Source organism: Parasteatoda tepidariorum, chromosome 9 (assembly GCF_982258835.1).
Source record: "Parasteatoda tepidariorum strain Cologne lab strain chromosome 9, Ptep-v5.0, whole genome shotgun sequence".
NCBI classification, from domain to species: Eukaryota; Metazoa; Arthropoda; class Arachnida; order Araneae; family Theridiidae; genus Parasteatoda; species Parasteatoda tepidariorum.
In genome coordinates, this window is record NC_141763.1 from 15,611,759 (window position 1) to 15,628,239 (window position 16,481).

General features: G+C 35.0%; 1 protein-coding gene across 1 annotated transcript in view; it reads right to left on the minus strand.

Annotated features, from left to right (window-relative positions):
* Nucleotides 1-3,168: 3,168 nt before the first annotated feature.
* LOC107449416 (salivary peroxidase/catechol oxidase) overlaps nt 3,169-16,481 on the minus strand; it is a 33,685-nt gene continuing 20,372 nt past the window's right edge. Inside the window, exons 10-14 of the mRNA XM_071186390.2 lie at nt 13,218-13,577; nt 11,517-11,696; nt 9,198-9,367; nt 7,533-7,638; nt 3,169-3,329 (exon numbers count right to left, since the gene is read on the minus strand). Of these exons, the coding sequence (XP_071042491.2) occupies nt 3,260-3,329; nt 7,533-7,638; nt 9,198-9,367; nt 11,517-11,696; nt 13,218-13,577 (886 nt within the window). The 3' untranslated portion in view covers nt 3,169-3,259. The remainder of the gene's footprint in view (nt 3,330-7,532; nt 7,639-9,197; nt 9,368-11,516; nt 11,697-13,217; nt 13,578-16,481) is intronic.

Consider the following 16,481-nt stretch of genomic DNA (forward strand, 5'->3'; position numbering starts at 1 on the left):
ATTAATATTTGAAAAAACTGTATTAACATCATGTGTCATCCACTACAAGTTTTAAAAAAATGTATTTGGACTTAAATGGATGAATAAAAAGTATTTTATTAAAGATTGAAAATTTGAACAAGATATATAAATATATATAGGGAGAGTATGAACTAATAGTAGAGATTGAAAAAAAAACGCCTGGTAGCAGATAACTATAAAAGTATAAATCTGATGACGTGGACCACACGTGTTCTTTATTCGCGATCGCAACGCTCGAGTACGCCGTCTAGCGGGAGCCTGTAAATATCGGACATTAATTTATCACGTTTTCATTTAGTTCCATCGAAATCATTGACTGAATCAGACGCCATTTTTTAGCAGCAAATAAGAAACAAAATTTCCCTAAGGAAAAGACCGAGGAACTTGAAAAAAATCTCCAGAATATTAGTAAATCTTTCAAGAACAGAACACGCCAAACATTTGAAGAAAAATTCTTCAATAATTTATAACTTCTATTATCAACAAACTTGCAACTGATGACTTCCGATTTCGGATACTGTTACAGATGTGTGTATTAAGGTAAAATGCATTTCTTCTGTCTTCAATTCATTACGAATTAAAGTGAAGTCAACATTGCTTTCGTCATTCCAGTGAATAAATATGAATTCAGAACATACAGAATTGTAATAGTTATAGCATATTCTTCTTCGTTATAGAATAGTATATATTTCTGTATCCATATAATTCGGAAAACAACAATAAAAAATTATCCAAGTTACTTGAAATAGTGCCATTTGTGCTGATTCTTAATTAATTTAAATCGTTTTCTTGGTAAGTTTTTTTTAATTTTGAAAGAATAAGTTCAACTAGAATTCAGCTATTCTGCTTTTAGCTACATATTCAAATTCATATCAATTATAAAATTTTGCTGTGTAGTATGTTATCTAAAAGTAATGAAGGTATAAACTATGTATCTATTATTTGAGAATAAAGTTTTCAAACAAGGAACTTATCATTTTGGAATTCTCCGGGAATCATAAATCAGGTAAGTGCAATGATTTTTACAATAAAAAATTTGCTTGTAAATATTTTTTTTTCATTTGATGATGGTTCTCTACAGAATGGTTTTTTACGTCTGATTAAGAACTATAAGAATAATAAAAAAAGAAACAATATGAAAGTTTTTATTTCAATGTAAAGAATTCTTGAAATCGTTTTTTTATCCTAAGAATTCTTTATTTTCCGTTTTTTAGTTTATAATTTTTTGATAAAAATTGTTCTCAAAATACTTTTGAAAAATTAAATGGTATAACATTATGTGTTTATGTATACTTCTTGTATATTCCAATGTTTGAAATAATATGATTCAGAAAAGTATGGAATGAAAATTCGGTACTTACGATGTATTAACGCCACCGCCGCTACAGATTTGGCGGTTTTTAAGTGCCGCCAATCTACACTTTAAATTTTTGCGACAGTTCATAAAATAAAACACTTTATTTAAAATCAAAATAGTTAATTGGATTTCGGTGGAAAATGAGCCGATATAGAGTTTAGCATAGATTCAAAACAATCATATCGCCATATGAACTCTGATGAATAAGATTCCAAATGAAATAACATTTCCAAAACGTACGTTTGCCAAGATAAAGTTTTATGTTGTGGGAATTGGTACATTTTCGTTTTTTCGGTCAAATATTTCCCTCCTGAAAAAATAAAATTGCATCTTGTTTTGTTTTTGGCAAATCCCAAAGACGAATATTCGTAGCACTAAAAATGGCGACAAAAAAAGAATTGTTTTTTTTTTTTTTTTTTTTTGTTTCGTCAGCATTCTTTATTTTACGTTTCTTAGTTTCTAAATAATGATTTTTATTGAAACTTGAAATTGTTTGATAAAAATTGTTGTCAAAAAACGTTGTTTACAAAATTAAATTTCATAAAATTATGAGGCTTATGTATACTTTTTGTTCATTTTAATTTTTGAACTAATATGATTCTTAAAACTATAGAATGTAAAGTTTAAATGGGCCTTTCATGTTATATCATTAAATTTAGTAATACTATTTCTCGGGCATTAGGTTTTAACTCTTATAAGAATATACATATTTTTTTCTGTTAATGTACAAATATTTTTCCGATGTGTTTTGGATATTCCTTCTCTAATAAAAAGAGATACCATTTTGTTTTTGGTTGTACAAGAAAGAAGATCAAGCATTTTTCTTTTTTAAATTTAATAAGCCACATTAAAGAAGGAACGTTGCAATGCTACACGCTACATTAACGACGTCTCCAGAGTAACTGAATGACGGTTCATATGGAAATCGCAGGTAAGCGTCTCATGCAACAACGCCCCCTATAGTTCGTTGCGATCGCGAATTGAATTTATCTGACCCAGCGAATATAATATAATTAAATATTTGAATATGCGAATAAAGCATTTTATTTGTACAAATAGAGCTATAAGTTAGAAATTATCACAGATGTTATTTTGAAAATATGTGAAAAACTGAATCGCTTATAGTAAAATTTGAAACAATGACTACCGCTTAACCCATCAGAACATTCCATTTCGTTTTTAGCTCATCCCTATTTAATGAATGAATTAATATTTGAAAAAACTATATTAACATCAAGTGTCATTTACTACAAGTTTAAAAAAAATTTATTTGAACTTGAGTGAATGAATAAAAAGTATTTTATTAACGATTGAAAATTTGAACAAGTTATAAGGAGAGTGTGAACTAATCGTAGGAATTGTGTAATCTCAAAAATTGACTTATTTGCCAAAAACGCTAGCACATTCGTCAATTTCATTGTCAAAGGTGTTGTTCGTATTCAACGTATTCATTTAAAAATTAGACCAAAATTTAACTATTTGGTTTCGTTTAGAATAAGAGTTACTTTTGAATATATTCAAATTCTTATACGTTCTTTAGGTTAATGGATAAATTTTGAGGTTTTTGATTTCTCTTCTATTCTCTGACTTTCGTTTACTCTCTTGCAACAAATTAATCACTTTCTGACTAGCTTCCCCGAAAATGTCCTAAAACGTCTTTAGAAAAGGATGTGCACTACGTTTTCTCAAACATTATTAAAAAAATGTTTAATTTTTAGATGTTTATTTTTTTTTATTAATTTATTTATTTAGTAATAAACAATAATTATGCAACTCAAAAACCAAACTGATTTTTCCTGCAATATTCTTTTTATTCTCTTTGTACTTCAGTTATTCACTAATTAATGAATAAACTGCTGAATCAATAAACTAATAGGTTTATTAAAACGGCTGCTCCCTCCATGGATTCATATTCAACGTTGGCACGGATGAGCAGGAGATAAGCGGATTCCTGTGGAATAAAATAAAGAATTTATTAATCCTTGCATTTTATGTAGTTAAGTATTAAAAAAACGGTTAAATTAAATATAAATGTTCTAAATATTGATCGTGTGATGCAGTGTGATTCAGTACAGCAATTAAAAACTAAGAATGGAAGTTGGGCACATCATAAAGATATCTAAGTCAGCTGTTCAACTTAACACGTTCAACTTAACACGTTTTAACCAAACACAGCATATAATTCCACTTAAAAATACTCAGTAAACATTTGCAATCTGTTCTTTAATCAAATTTAACAATAATTTGGTATTCATCAAAAATAAATAAAAAATACAATTTAACAAAGATACATAAATATCACGCCGCACAATACAAACCGCAGTGTTTTTCGTCAGCTAGCTGCTGCCAAATCCGACCAATCTTAGTCAAATTAAAGTTCAGCCAAAAAGAATGAAAACGACACAATATTTTTAATTCTTTGAAAAATAAGAAATGTTAGGAATGTTATTTACATGCCTTATTTACAACAGGGATTTAACCCACTGACAGTTCAGCACGTAAAAAGTCGCATTTTAACCTGCAGTCTTCTCTGCATAGCAAACCCGGTTTTCCCATGTTAACTGATAGGGTAACTGTGTGTAGGGGAGAAACATTCTCCCAATTTTGCCCATTTCCTTAACCGCCAGTGGGTTAATCATGAGTCCATGGAAATCTAGGTCAACAGACGAGGAGCTCAGAAGCGAATCGACAACGAAACCGAGGGTACTTTCAGCATACCACTAGGGCCTAGTTAAGCATATCGTAAAGGTGTAACTTACCACTAAGGCACTAGTTAAGCCTAACATTGTGGTATAACATACCACTAAGGCCTAGTTAAGCCTAACGTGGTGGTGTAACATACCATTAAGGCCTAGTTAAGCCTGACGTGGTGGTCTAACATACCATTAAGGCATAGTTAAGCCTAACGTGGTGGTGTAACATACCATTAAGGCCTAGCTAAGCCTAACGTGGTGGAATAAGATACCGTTAAGGCCCAGCTACGCCTAACGTGGTGGTGTAACATACCATTAAGGCCTAGTTAAGCCTAACGTGGTGGTATATGTTACCATTAAGGCCTAGCTAAGCCTAACGTGGTGGTGTAACATACCAATAAGGCCTAGTTAAGCCTAACGTGGTGGTGTAACATACCACTAAGGCCTAGCTAAGAACTGGTGTTGTAACATACTACTTATACCTTGTTAAGCCTAACTAGGATGTAACATACCATTAAGGCTTAGCTAAACCTAACGTGGTGGTATAAGATACCATTAAGGCATAGCTAAGCCTAACGTGGTGGTGTAACATACCATTAAGGCTTAGTAAAGCCTGACGTGGTGGTGTAACATACCATTAAAGCCTAGCTAAGCCTAACTGGTGTTGTAACATACTACTTATACCCTGTTAAGCCTAACTAGGATGTAACATACCATTAAGGCCTAGCTAAGCCTAACGTGGTGGTGTAACATACCATTAAGGCCTAGCTAAGCATGACGTGGTGGTATAACATACCATTAAGGCCTAGTTAAGCCTAACGTGGCGGTGTAATATACCATTAAAGCCTAGCTAAGCCTAACTGGTGTTGTAACATACTACTTATACCCTGTTAAACCTAACTAGGATGTAACATACCATTAAGGCCTAGCTAAGCCTAACGTGGTGGTATAAGATACCATTAAGGCCTAGCTAAGCCTAACGTGGTGGTGTACCATACCATTAAGGTCTAGTTAAGCCTGACGTGGTGGTGTAACATACTATTAAGGCCCAGCTGAGCCTAACTGGTGTTGTAACATACCATTAAGGCCTAGCTAAGTCTAACTGGTGTTGTAACATACTACTTATACCTTGTTAAGCCTAACTAGGATGTAACATACCCTTACGGCCTAGTTAAGCCTAGCGTGGTGGTATAACATACCATCTAGCCAAGCAAAACGTTGTAGTGTAACATACCATTAAAGCCTAGCTAAGCCTAACTGGTGTTGTAACATACTACTTATACCTTGTTAAGCCTAACTAGGATGTAACATACCATTATGGCCTAGTTAAGCCTAGCGTGGTGGTATAACATACCATTAAGGCCTAGCTAAGCCTAACGTGGTGGTGTACCATACCATTAAGGCCTAGTTAAGCCTGACGTGGTGGTGTAACATACCATTAAGGCCTAGCTAAGCCTATCTTGGTGGTGTAACATACCACCAATATCTTGCTGAGCCTAACTGAGATGTAACAATTCATTGAGGCATAGCTAAGCCTAAATTAAGGGAGCAAAATATTATTAATGGCTAGCTCAGCCTGACTTTAACGATTAACACATCATTAAGACCTATCTGGTTCTAACTTACTTGGAGTAACATATCATTAAAGTATAATTAAGCCTAACGTGGCAGTGTAACGTAACACTAAGGCCTAGCCAATTTACTGGCTTAGTAGTCCTAAGGCTTAGCTAAGAATAACGTGGTGGAGTAACATACCACTAATGCGTAGTTAAGCCTAATTAGGATGTAACATTTCATTGAGGCTTAGCTAAGCCTAACTTAGTGGAGTAAACTATCATTCAGGCCCAGCGTAATCTAACGAGATGAAGTAACGAATCATTGAGGTATAATAAACCATTCTCTTTGAAAATCTTATGAGGGTTCATGACTTTCTTTGGATGAACGGTCCTCTGATTTTGATCTAACTAAGACTGGATCAAGTGGAATAAGACGCGACAACATAATTAAGCCTAACGTGGCGATAAAACTCAACATCAACTTATAAAGCCAAGCCAAATAGAAGATCAAGTAGCATATAATTAGAAAAGGGGCAGTGCAAGTTTATGACGGAATTCGAACCCGGTATCTACTCGCTTCAAAACGTTTAGTGGAAGGTCAATTTTCTTAAATGAAGGCAACATAAACTTTCATTTATTTATTGTTACAAATGCACATGCAGGCTTATGTGCTCATTACAAATACAAATATCGCTTATACGCTTTTGTCAAGGTGAGCTTAACTTAAAGATGGATGTTCATCTCAAAGTTAGTTAAGGGTTACGGTAGCACCCTTTGAATAATTTATTTCCTTCTTCTCTTTATCCTACATAAGATGCGTGATAGTTTAGAAATAACATTTAAAATTAGATAGAATTGAATCTTGCTGTTACTGGTAAGCTTGGCCTAATTTTTAGGTCAGGCTTAGTCTGACATGATGGTGTTTTATATTATTGAGGCCTATGAATGTCTAACCTGAAGGTGTAATAAATCATTTTATTTTATTTTATAACCATCATTGAAAAGCCGACCCAATTATGAATTTATGACTTCCAATATTCAACTCTATAGCCATGTAATTTTGAACCCAATCCAGAAGACAAGAGAGCTCCTGGATCAAGTATTGGGAGAAATTTGCTTTCGTTGTGAACTTTTTGATGAAACTAACCCATATTTGCGTTACATGGAGAAGAAAACCTCCAACGGTTTAAATTTGCCTACGTTTTGGACATTTTGATGGAACTAGCCCACTTTTGCGTTACATAAAAAGGAAAACCAATAAAACCTCCAACGGTTAGCCTGAAGGAAAACGCATTCTATCCCATGATCTGTTTACCAATGAGGATATTTTACGTCAGCACTGTGGTCGGTGCGAACCGAGTGCGGATTCGTATCGCTGTTAGCTGCTATTCGAACCCGTTTCACATGATTGGAAGGCGAACGCTCTGTCCCCTGTGGCTCTGTTTGTGTGTTCTACTAATTACTATGAAAACTTTTCTTCTATATAAATATATAAAAGTTCCGATTCAAATGCAGACGAACAATTAGTATAAAATTGAACGCAAGACATCTCCGTCCTTGAATTGCATGCTCAATAATTACGGCTGTACTGATGTCATTATATATGTCATTACAAAACAACTATGTTTGTCAATACAAACGATCTGTATATCATTACAAAACACTCTATATACCAATTGTTTCTAATTTGGAGAGAAAATTTATTTTATTATTATGTATACTTTTTTTTTAATTTAAAGATAATTATTAAACATATTAGTTTTTCAAAAGTTCGAAACGTTAGATTTTTCAAAAATTTCATGCATTTTGAACGTCTACTGTGTCTTTAAAATTACATTTTAAGTCAGTATCATGAAAATGCGAACATTTTTATGGAACACCGTTCTTTTTGTTGAATTTACGTACTTGGTTTCATCTGGTAGTTGAAGAGGATATTGTCGGACTTTCACCGTGTTAGTTGTCAAGCAAATAATCTGTGCCAGAGAAAAAGCTTGTATTGATTTTATTTGATCTGAAATAAAACAAAATAATAATGAGGACAAGTGACATTAACTTTGTAGTTTTTTTTTTACCTGCAAATCAAAATGTTACTTCAGTTTATTATTGCTTTTTCTTACTTCTGTATCATATATTTGTGAAGGTGTAATGTTGCAAACGAAATTTTGACCAATTAAACAAAAGCACTCAAATCTACTGACGAGTTAAATTTATCGCCACTCACTTTATAATCAAATTAATTTAACTAGTGGGCTGCGCCCCCTGCTCGCTAACGCTCGCCAACCCCCGAAAATTGCTACGCAATCTTATATGGTTTGCTTCGCTCGCTACCAACTTAGGTACATTGCAAATGCACAAAAGTCTAAGAATTCGAAACAGTCATTCAAATCCATATAACAACTTTTTTTAAAAAAAAATTGCATCTTTATAATAAATACTAAGTCATTAAAATAAATTTGAATTCAAATAAATGACATGTAATTCGTTAAACCTATTAGAAATGTGCTATAGTATAAAATCCTAAGATAAAATTTCTAAAAATGATATCTCTTTAAAAAGGTTAAAATTTTGACTATAATTAAGTCTATCAAAAATTGAAATAAGTGAATTGCAATGGAAAAACCTGCATAAACAAATAAATTCTAGTTAAGCAAATAAATTCGTGATATAAATCAAAAATCATCAAATAAATTCGTAATATATAAATTCGTGAAAAAAAGCGCTTTCGACAGAATACTAAAATAGAGATCTATCGACAAAGACTACTCACTTCTGCCTAGCTTATACTCTCTCTGGTTATTTCAGTTTCCGTCTTTAAAAGCGCTATATGTTGAGCCATCTCAGCTAGATATGGCATGTGACATTTTTAGCGGCAATCATTGGTCGATTTTCTAGCGTTGCCATTCGGGGAGTTGTAATGAGACTTTTTTTTGTCGCCGTGTAAGACAAATATATAGATGTTAATCAAGTTGAACATTAGTTGTCGTAAACCCCAAAATTGTGCTGACTGCTCAACGACGGTAATAAAATAGAACAAAAAGATACTAACGCTCTCTTTTCCTTGATTTTGTATCGTATTGTTCTTATACTGTATCTTATTTGTCTTATAATTTTTTGACAATTTTTAACACCTTTCTAATAAAATTAAAAGTAGTAATCATTTCAGTAATGAGTTGTCATTTTTTTTTTATTAAATTTGTTTTACGAAATAAAAGCGTCCCGCAGTGAACTGATCGTTAAGACACGGTTCCTAGCAGATCACCGAAGTCAAGCATCACTGGCTGCGGTCAGTGTGCGGGTGGGTGACCACTTGGATCAACCTGCGTAGGGACCGAGGGTGTGCGGTATTGGTCCTCGTTAAACTGTTCTACCGTAAAGTGCTCGACTTCGAGTGTAGGTCGTCGGGCTACCGAAGCGGGGGTGCCATCCCCTCTGCAGAGGATCAAAATTGTGATGGCATGTCTTCGGATCATCCTCAAGGATGTTTCCCAGACCGTCGCCAATAGCCCATTGTGCAGCTCTAGTGCGACGTAAATGAACAACAACAACAACAAAATAAAAGCTATACCTCACCTGAAGTGAAAGGATATCTTCCATTTGTATGAGTGAAGTAAAAACTGTCTCCAAATTTTGTTCCATGGAATTGCATCGCGATGATCTCAGCGGCAGTGGGTCCGATATCCAAGCCCGGGATTGGGTTTTCTGTAATTATGCCAACATATGCATCAATGTCAGCCGGGAAACTATAAAAAAATAAAGAAAATTTTATTTCTGCTGCTGTTTTAATCGATGGAGTAGCTGACTTCTCTTACTTGTTTGAAGCAAAAATGAACACTGTAAAAAATTTTCGTGTATCTGAACACAAAAATTTGTGGCAACTACTTTACACCAAATTGGTGTTCTACTACACCAAAACCCAAGGATAGTTCCTGGAGCAGTGAAACATCGAGAACAGTGGTTACCAACTGGCGACCCGCGAAGCCCTTTTTTGTGACCCTCGAACTAAAATATATTAGTTGTCATCTTTTTGCTTGTTGTCAATTTTCGTAAAAAAATCTGTATGGGTTTAAAATACTTTTCTTTCATTAACAAAAAAACCTAATTTCTTCGTTTCTGTGAAATTTAACATACCAAGGGTGCAAAAAAATTTTTATCAGATAAAAATCTACTTCTTATTTTAATTTGCAATTTAATACTTTTATTTTGTACAACTTGATAAAAATCTGACAGTAGTATTTAATGTTCCTCCAAGCATAAAATAGTCGTATATAAAAATTTTATAAAGTTGCTGCCCGCCATTTGACTGGTGTTTTCAATTGTGCCCCCCGTCCTCATGTAAGTTGGAAATCCCTAATCTAGAAGGTTCTTTTACACTATTAGTGTTAAATAACTGACACCATCCACCATGTTCGTTTTTTAGAAACATTAAAGTTTATAATTACGTCAAGATATGATACACGTAAGAATCAGTAAAGTTATTTTTACGATACTTTATATAGTAAGAATATACCCAATGAAGATTTGATGATGATCGAGGAATTTATCTATTAGATATTTTAAATTTTTTCGATTATTTTACTTTATTTTTTATTAATTTAGTTGAGAATTTTTTTTTTAATTTATTGACTCGTCTTTTCTTTTTAATTTACAGAGATAATTCAAATGTTAAATGAGAGCCCCCCAAAAGAAACTTATTCATGGATCTCTTTAATTTTTTAAGATGTTTTTATTTACTTTTTTTAAAAAAAATTTAGTTCGTGGACTTAGTAAAAGACATCGCCTCGTGGCTGTTTGATTGCAATACACCAAAATCGACCCCCAATACATTTTATAAAATGTGTTTAAATTGTGCGGAATGCGTTATACCAATAATACCAACCTTCATCTATCATAAGGAACCTCAAGATTGAATCGAGTTAGCATGTTTAACAGAATCGAGTTAGCATGTTTTACATTCTAATGAATAGATATTTATTAATGAATCGAGTTTGCATGTTTTACATTCTAATGAATTGATATTTATTAATGAATCGAGTTTGCATGTTTTGCATTCTAATGAATAGATATTTATTAATGAATCGAGTTTGCATGTTTTACATTCTAATGAATAGATATTTATTAATGAATCGAGTTTGCATGTTTTACATTCTAATGAATAGATATTTATTAATGAATCGAGTTTGCATGTTTTACATTCTAATGAATAGATATTTATTAATCGTAGTGGTAGTTACTCCACAATACTCCTCTACCAGAATTTTATCTGGGATAGAATTCGATGGACGGATACCACTCGTTGCCGTATTTGCGAAAGACCAGAAGAGCTGCATTAAGTTCAGTTTAAGTTTGAGCGTTTGTCGTGAGAGCTGTATTAAGTTCACTGTTGTGTGTGTGTGGTCTCTCCTAAGTAGTTATTAGCAGTCGAGTGTATAACTGAGACTGAAAAGAGACGCGCTAGGAGAACTACAACACAGTCACAAACATCAAGTCAACTGTTTAACATAGACGACCATTCATCGAAGTCATATCATGGAGAATCCCACTAGTAACCTAATTTGCGAAAGATCGGGAGAGCTGTATTAAGTTCACGGTTGTGTGTGTGGACTCTCCAAAGTTGTTACTAACAGTCGAGTGTATTACTGAGAAGCGATGAGCGAGCAGAACGGTGACATAGTCACAAATAGCAAGTTAACTGTTTAACGTGGACCATTCACCGAAGAAGACGAATCATATCACGTCCGCGGTTGTAGGGAGAGGAGTTATCGACCACATTCATCTAAGAAAGGATATCTCAAGATTGAATCAAGTTAGCATGTCTTACTAGTCAATTGATGCTTAATAATCGTAGTGGTAGTTACGCCACAAACTCAATGAAAAAAAAGTTTCTCTCACTCATAGATATCCTCCAGAAAATCAATATTATCTTGAGAAGTATTTGTCAGATCTTCAAAATTATTGATTTCTGCACTGGAGAAATGTTTCAGAAATTGATGATACGGTTGCAGTCCAAGGTCTCTGCCCCTCTGAACATTCATAGACGTTAGGTCCATACCATAAGTGGCACCTGGCACCCTGCAATTTGAAAAATAAATGCCAATTACATTCTTTGTTAATAGAATACACGTCTCAAAGTCGATTTCAGCACACTCTTCCCCACTCTGTTTTTCCCCGCTTTTTCCGCAAAACAGTATATTCCATTAAGTTGGAATATATTGGCAAGGTGAATAAGCAACGAAATCATACCAACAGAGAGGAGCGTATAGTTTGTTTAAAGTAAGAACTCCCCTAAGCATTCGTCAGGAGCTGTGGCGGTAACTATGGTAACGAGGAATTGCCATTTCAAGTAGGGGTGTAGGGTCATTGTTTAGGACAGGTTTTGGCCCGGGACTGCGAGAGAAAGGGAATCTTTTTCATTGGTCAATTGTGTTAGCCCTAGAATAAAGAGAAGCTACCCTCCCTGAAATGCGCTATTCTTGTTTCCATAACAACAGACGCTCTCGAACTTTGTGGTGGGGGAAGTTCTTACCGTAGACGAACTATAACCTTCAGATCCAAATTCCGTTTTCAAATAGTATAACCACTGTCCAAGTCGCAATTTCTCGCAGGCATTGCGAACTTGCATTTTATTTAGGGTGTTCAGTAAGAACTGCATTTAATACATCTTTGTAGAATCGTTGTCAAGAATCTACTCAAAAGACAATTCACATGATAGGTCACAAATAATATTAAAGAGAGGAAAAAAACAAAAGTGATATCGAAATCTGGTCTTATCACTAATGGGAAAAATAGGATGAAAAGAATCAAAAACAGTTTGAATGCCTGATCAAACTGTTTCGAATAACAATCTTTCTACTCCTGTTTCCTTCAGCAATTAAATGGGTTTTGATTAAAGATGTATCGGACACTCTTTTTATAAACTATCTTATCTTTTATAAACTATCTTATCTTATCTTATCTTATTTTTTTTTATATCGGACACTCTTTTTTATATACGTCGCTGAACAACCGACCCAATTTCTTGGGTTTTACGACTACCAATGTTCAACTCCATAGCCTTGTAAATTTGAAACCAATCCAGAAGACAAGGGAACTCCCGGATCAAGTATGGGGAGAAATTTGCCTCCGTGGAGTACTTTTTAAGGGAATTAACCCGCATTTGCGTCACATGGAGCGAAAAACCAAGAATAACCGTCGTTTATCAACCGACCCAATTTCTGGGTTTACAACTATGAATGTTCAACTTCCTACCCTTGTAATTTTGAACTCAATCCAGAAGACAAGGGAATTCCTGGATCAAGTATTGAGAGAAATTTGCCTTCGCGGAGGACTTTTTTGATCGAACTAATCCATATTTAATTTACAAAGAGAGGAAAACCTCTCACGATTAGCTGGCCGGCAATTGGACTATAACCCATGATCCGTCTACCACTGAGGATATTTCACGTCAGCACTGTGGTCTTTGCGAGCTGAGTTTCAATGGACCAGTCATGGGTGGGATTCGAACACGGTTCACCTTAATGACAGCAATTTGTATTATCATAAAGCACAGATTTTCAACTAATATTTCTTTAAAATATTTAAAACTCCTATTACTTGAATAGATCGTGAGATACATCCCCGATAAAATGGCGATCGTTCTTCTGCGATGGCAGTTCACAAGATCCCACAATCAAACAATCCGATTGTCCCTGGTAGAGAGGTTTGAAGTTCGAGAAGGAGTCTGCAAATTTGAATTCCGGATATGAGCTGCTGATATTCTTAGGCACCATGCTGTGGAGCCTAAACGCTGCTCCTGAAAATTCCACAATTAGAGTTGGGTTCACTTCCTCTTTGTAAAGAGAACCCTCGGCGAAATCAAGATCCAGTTCGTACTTCCGCATCATGTCAGGACCAATCAAAAGTGGCAGATATTCTCCGTATGTTACACGTTGCATTACGGCTATCACAATTCTCCTAAAGAAGAAGAGAAAATATAAGTCTGTGAGATTTTTATACTTTTACGCTACAAAATAAAGTCGATTTTTTGAAGTTATACTTCTTATGCGACTTCCAACAAGGTTGCGTTAAACGTTTAACGCTACATTTTTAATGGCCGGGAAATCACGTGGTAGGATCCAGTTTTCCCTCATTCATTTCCATATTGTTTTGGTCCTCACTAGCATAAAAATAATAAAAGTCATAAAAGTATTGTTTTCCTATAAATATTGAAGAAGAGCCTCAGAGCTCAAATAAATCTTATTAGGCTAAATTAAACCTTACCTATTGAAACGCAGTGCTATAAGCGAAAGCAGAGAGCACGCCGCACTTTACTATACTCAATACTCAATATTTTCTTAGTTTGTTTCGATACACATATAATTTAATAGGGTAGTATTCTTTATTTTCAAGTTTAGTGGATACAATTGTAAAAAAAATGAGTGAAAACAATCCCACGGACAATGTGGCGGATTTAAGGTTATGTCAAGGTACGTCTCTTGTGAATATCAATTGATTGTTAGGTTTTCTCTTTTGAAATTACATTATGACGCATTCACATACATTACTAATACAAATACAGGGCGAGACGATGAGGCAACCACAAGCACTTCCAATGGTTCAAGAGGTCCACGAGGGAAAAATGCGCAATATTACCGTTATTACAGAGCACGGAAGCGAGTGGAGCAGGAAAAAGAGTCGTTGAATAGAACTAGTGATCCTTCTACGACTGCTGGTTCTTCTACAATTAACGTCGCAGATTGCGAAGTTTAACTTCTTCCGCACGGAGGGACTCCACGCACTATTTTTTTTACAGAAGTACCTACTAACGTGAAGGTACACGTGGAAATGCGTACTCTGAAGCGTCTCTTTGTAAACAGAATAGATGTCGCAAGGTTACGTGATTTCTCCACTCTCCACACTTATCCCCTCTCTATTTTTATGGTTTTAATAATTCTTACTTTTTTCCCGCTGCAGTATGTTTCAGAACGACGTTGAATATATTTGCAGAGAAAAAAAAAGTAAGATTCTCCGAAACCATGGTCACAGAGAGAGAAGAATTGTGGACGGTCAAAAGTGGATTCGTAACCAAATGCCATCTATCGGTAGAAAATGGTATTAACTACAACTCCATACAGCATAATATGCATGGTTTTATCTTTATTTTGATAAGGATTACAATTAAATTTGTCAAAAATATTTAACCAAAGATAAAAGAAAGCACTCCATAACTAAAAACTTAACTTTTAATGAGAATATTAAATCACACAATTTAACAATTAAGGAGCGTAACAAGGAAGAAGATTTTCGATATCACTGGGAAGGCAAAATTGTACCAATAGCAATCAAGAGAGAGAATAAGCTTATTTCAAATTGAAAATCAGTTTTCAAGTAATTATATTCAATCCTGCTCATGAAGAGTCAGCTCAGAGGATTATACAGGGTATTCCATAAAGACCTTCCACATTGTATATATTTCTCGTATCCTTATAAAATTCAAAACGTGTAATTCAAAAAAAGTAAACACATGGGAAGGCATGAGTTAAATTTTTTCAGCGAAAGCTTTGTTGGAGTCTGACATATCGCAGTAGCGAAAGGCAAATGCTACAAAAATCAATACAGGTTAAATTAGATTATAACCGTCGTTGAACAGCCGACCCAATTTTGAGTTTACGACTATCAATGTTCAACGCCATAGCCTTGTAAATTTGAACCCAATCCAGAAGAAGAGGAAACTCCATGATCAAGAATTGGGAGAAATTTTGTCTTCGTGGAGGACTTTTTGATGGAGCTAACCAGCATTTGAGTTGCATGGAGAAAAACCACGAAAACCTCCCACGGTTAGTCTCATGGCAAAGGGAACTCTAATCCATGTTCCGTCTACCACTGAGGATATTTTACGTCAGCACGGTGGTCGGCGCGACCCTGGTGCGGAATTCATATCGACCAGCCGTTGCTGGGATTCGATCCCGGTTCACTTCATTGAAAGGCGAACGCTCTATCCTCTGAGCCACCACGGCTCTATGGTCCCAAATTAAAAATGTTATGAAAAAAAATTAGAAATATCGAAAAAAATATATAAGTGTATAATACTTAATGACGCTAAAATGTTTTATATGTTTTTGATATTCTTTAATAATTTGGTAAATAAGGAAATAAAATCGGAAGTTTAGAGAAAAGTTCAGTTAAACCAAAAAGTTTCAAATGCTGGGAAAAAAAGTTTTTTCAAAATGCAAAGAAAGTTTTTCGCTTCCCCACTTTTTGCATTTTGATAGTTTTATTTTTCCCAATGACTACCCCAGTGACACTTATGATTCAGGTAGCAGCGAGGCAATTGTATTGGCTACTCTTAAAGGAGCACCATATTATAGGAGGGCCAACGCTGCTCCCACACTAGGGACAAATTGTACAAAGAATGAAAGAACATCTATGCATCGTCCGGTATTCAAACTCAGGGTAGGTACTTTATTTACGACACATTACAGCTGCACAATGGGCTATCGGCGACGATCTGGGAAACATCCCTGAAGATGACCCAAAGACATGCCATCGCAAGTTTGATCCTCTGCAGAGGGGATGACTCTCCTGCTTTGGTAGCCCGACGACTTGCGCGCGAAGTCGTGCACTTTACGGTAGAACAGTTAAACGAGGACCGATAACTCGCACCCTCGGTTCTTATGCAGGCTGATCAAAGTGGTACCCACTCGCTTACTGACCGCAGCCAGTGATGCTTGACTTCGTTGTTCTACTGAATACCATTTTTCAGCTACTAAGTGTTTTACTGGGAAAATGGATGACAGTTTGATGCGTGCTCAACACCTGGGCCTCCTTTGTTTCACAAGTAGTATATGCTAACAATTAATATTCAATTTTAATCTACTC